Source organism: Panthera leo, chromosome B2, assembly GCF_018350215.1.
Source record: "Panthera leo isolate Ple1 chromosome B2, P.leo_Ple1_pat1.1, whole genome shotgun sequence".
In the NCBI taxonomy this organism is placed as follows: Eukaryota; Metazoa; Chordata; class Mammalia; order Carnivora; family Felidae; genus Panthera; species Panthera leo.
In genome coordinates this window covers 29,085,824-29,089,467 of record NC_056683.1, presented here as the reverse complement: position 1 = coordinate 29,089,467, position 3,644 = coordinate 29,085,824, and the positions used below count along the sequence as shown (strand labels likewise).

Here is a 3,644-nt window from a genome sequence, read left to right as displayed (position 1 = left end):
GTCAAAAAGGTGGAAGTGTGAGCAGATCTTGCATCACTCAGTCCCCTACAAGGCAGCTGGCTCACACTGTGAAAGAAAATAATGAACAAATTCAGGTCAATCATGTAAGTGTTTATATCTCAACAGCCCATCACTTGCTTATAATGTCCCACTCAAAGAATCCTCGTAACCCACTCATGTCCTCTCTGCCCCAACCCCTCCCCACTTCAGGCCCTCCGGGGTCTCACCTTTAGGAGTTCTGAGAGACACACCAGAACTCTGGGCACTGTCACTATTTGGCGTAGAACAAACACGATGTGGTCAGAACCCATAGGAGATTAAAGGAGGAGCTATGAGGTGGATTAGCTATCCCATGGGGTCCCATCTACACTACCCAAGGTCTCAAAGATCACTCCCTCCATACTCTTTGCCTGTGACTAGCACCCTCCTTTTCCACCTGTGGGAAGAAAACATGTCAGAGACCAGGGAGAGGACTGGGCCATGGTATCCAGAGGAATACCCTAGTCCTGTACCAAATCAAAGTTTCCAAAATTCTTACTGAAGAGTCACAGCTGTATTGGTAAGCATGAAAAAAGGATATATAGGAGCACTGGACCAACTGTCTTCCTGGAGGTCTGTCTACATCAGGGAATTTCCCTTGACCTTCAGCTGCTGGGGATCAGGTCCCCAACATCAGAATATAAAGGTGAAAAACGTCTTCATTTGCACAAGTCTACTAAAGAGTTAGTAATTGGCTACACAGTGAGGAAACACATCTCATTAACAAAGCAGGACAAACTTTAGTCTGGGGTTTGAAACCTCCCAGTGGGATAAGAAAACTCAGATTCCTCCCAACTCCTTTCTCTACCTGAATGCTTCTTTCTCCACATCACAGCTCCAACTGCCACAGCTACAGTGACCACAAGGAGAACCTGGCCAGCAATGATGCCCATGATGGGGATGGTGGGCTGAGGAGGCAGTTCATGGGAAGGGAAAGGAAGGTGAAGGGCCCAGACTTCAGGCTTGGATCATGACCTCGCTGATGTTCTACAGAAGAGCTACTTTCTGTGAGAAGAGGCTCCACCCCAAACCCTCCTTATTCCATCTCAAGGTGGTGGGCTTGGGCAGCCCCTTGTGCTGCACATGGCATGTGTACCTCTGCTCTTCTCTAGAAGGTACCACCACAACTGCCCACTTCTGAAGGTCCCATCTTCTGTAGGTCTTGTCTCCACAAGCTCTGTGTCCTGGGTGTGGGCCTCCCCATCACGCTGCCAGGTCAGGGTGATCTCCACAGGATAGAAGCCCAGGGCCCAGCACCTCAGGGAGACCTCATGGGATGGTAGGTCATATGTCTTTTGGGGGTTATGAGGAAGAAGAATCAGAAAATCACACTTTGGGTTGCTTTCATATGACCATCCCGACAATGGAAAGGATAATTGGTTTGGAAGGAAAAAGCACAAGAGCCAGACCAGCCTAGACTTCAGGATGTGGAATTATGTGGAATCAGGGAGAGCGCCCAGGGTAGGAGTGTGCAGGTCTAAAATGGCGAACACTCTAATGGTCTTGTGACTGCAGTGGAGGGTCAGTGACTCAGAAAACACGGAGTCAGACTCCCAAAGATGTTCTCAGATGGAGAACAAGGCCTTGAGAGAAAAATCATGGTTCACAAGGTGGCTGCCCAGGTCAAAGGAACTGCTGATGGGTTATTTCAGGGATGATCTCAATCTGCAACCCAGGAGACCGGGTTCCTCATCGCCCTCTAAGGGAGTCACTCCCTAGTAGGAATATGAATACACTGAGGCGGATCTCCCTCTTCCCACCAGTGGGAGGGGCGCTGTTCTGACACTGAGTCCATTTTCCCTTCCTCTGGAAAGCCAGCCGCAGTGGATGGGAGATCAGGGAGTCCTCGTGGTCCCTGTATCTGCTTCCAGCAGTGTCTTCTTCCCCATCTCCAGATACTTGAGGAACCACTCCATGCACGTGCCCTCCAGGTAGTACCTGTAGCGCTCCGCCTCACCGGCTGCCTCCCACTTGCAGCGGGTGATGTGCGGCGCGGTGTCCCGCCATGGCACCCGCAGGGTGATGTAATCCGCGCGGTCGTAGGTGTCACGAAGGTAACGGCAGAGGAAGTGCCCATCAGGCCCCACGTCGCAGCCTGTCATCCTTTGGAAGGTGTGAGACACTGGCCCCGCCCTGACCTGCAATCATTAAAGCCTAAACTGAAAACCAAACCGAGTACAGTCCCCAGGGGCTCTTACCTATTCGCAGGACGGGGGTGGGGCGCAGACTCCGTGTGGCACTAGGACCCAGACACTCGGGGCGACCTTGGCGCGTCCGTAGGGACGGGGGTCGTGACCTGGACCCGGGCCCAGGTCGCTCACCGGCCTTGCTCTGGCTGTAGTGGACACGCAATTCATTCAGCCTCACTTGAAGAGTTTGTGTGCGGGTCCTGAAGTTCTGCGTCTGCTGCTCCCACTACTCCGGCCCCTCCTGGTCCACCCACTGCAACCGCGGCTCCATCACCGAACTCGGGGTGTCTCTGTCGAACCGCACGAACTGCGTGTCGTCCACGTAGCCGACTTCCAAGTACCCGGGCTCCCCGCGGCCCGGCCGGGACACCGCGGTGTGGAAATACCTCAGGGAGTGGGAGCCTGTGGGCGCGGAGGGGTGAGACCCCTCCCGACCCTCCTCTCGGCGTGGGGCCCGGGTCCTAGGGGGAGGCGGCCGGGAGGGCACGGACGAGGGGGCTTGTGGGACGGAAGAGGGGTGGCAGGTTGGAGAAGAGTCGGGACCAAGGGGTGGGTGAGGCGGAGGTGAGAGCTCTGGGTCCGAGGCGGTGGAGCAGCCTTTCCGTCTAGCGGTCCCCTGCCTCCGCCCACGCTGGGGCGTTTTCTCTCCCGACCCCTCACTCATCCGTCCTGGTCTCAGGGCCAGGGTCCCCGACAGCAGCAGGAGGAGGGGTCTGGGACGCAAGACTGACATCTCATGTTTTGCGGAGAAGCTAAGTCGCCGCCCTTCCAGTGATTACACTATAACCCTGAACGATGGTGTCGCTGATTGGGTTCCCTAGAAACCCTACACACAACGGGAGAGCGAACTGGGGCCGAATCATGAGTATCCCGGTAGAAGGACCTGACATAGGTTGTGACAGGGAGAAGTGAAACCAGGGGAGATAGGGACTCCCCAACACTGGGCTTCCCCGCCCCCGACACCGCCCTGGGGCCTGAGACCCTGAGAGACAGGCCTAGGGATTTGGGACTTTGTCCTGCCACCTTTTCCCCAGTATGGGAGTGCTCTTGTCACATTGTCTCCTTGCTGAGGCAGTGATTCTCAGACATTTTATTTTCAGGATATCTATACAGTCTTACAAATTGTCTTACAAATTAGTAAGTATAATTTTGTGTATGTGGGTTGTATCTATCAGTGTTTACCATAGTAGAAATAAAACAGGTTTTAAAAAAATTTTTATGAACTCATTTTGAATGATATTAATAAGCCATTGCATGTTAAGTAAATAATTATTTTTATGAAAAAAAACTACATCTCAAAATAAACAGGGTAGTGAAAAGATTGGATCTTTGTATTTTTGCATTTTTGCAACTATTTTTTTTTGTCTATCACATTAGAAGACTGTTGGATGTTCGTATTTGCTTCTGCATTTAATG

The 3,644-nt window shown here is 52.6% G+C and overlaps 1 protein-coding gene across 1 annotated transcript; it reads right to left on the bottom strand.

The window, feature by feature from the left end:
- Positions 1–221: 221 nt before the first annotated feature.
- On the bottom strand, positions 222–2,985 carry LOC122219642 (class I histocompatibility antigen, Gogo-OKO alpha chain). The gene is given in 8 exon segments (XM_042938109.1): positions 222–436; positions 848–958; positions 1,080–1,178; positions 1,181–1,312; positions 1,315–1,342; positions 1,899–2,161; positions 2,361–2,630; positions 2,889–2,985. Coding segments are annotated over 8 exon segments (1,071 nt in total). The 5' UTR covers positions 2,962–2,985; the 3' UTR covers positions 222–341.
- Between the last annotated feature and the right edge of the window lie 659 nt (positions 2,986–3,644).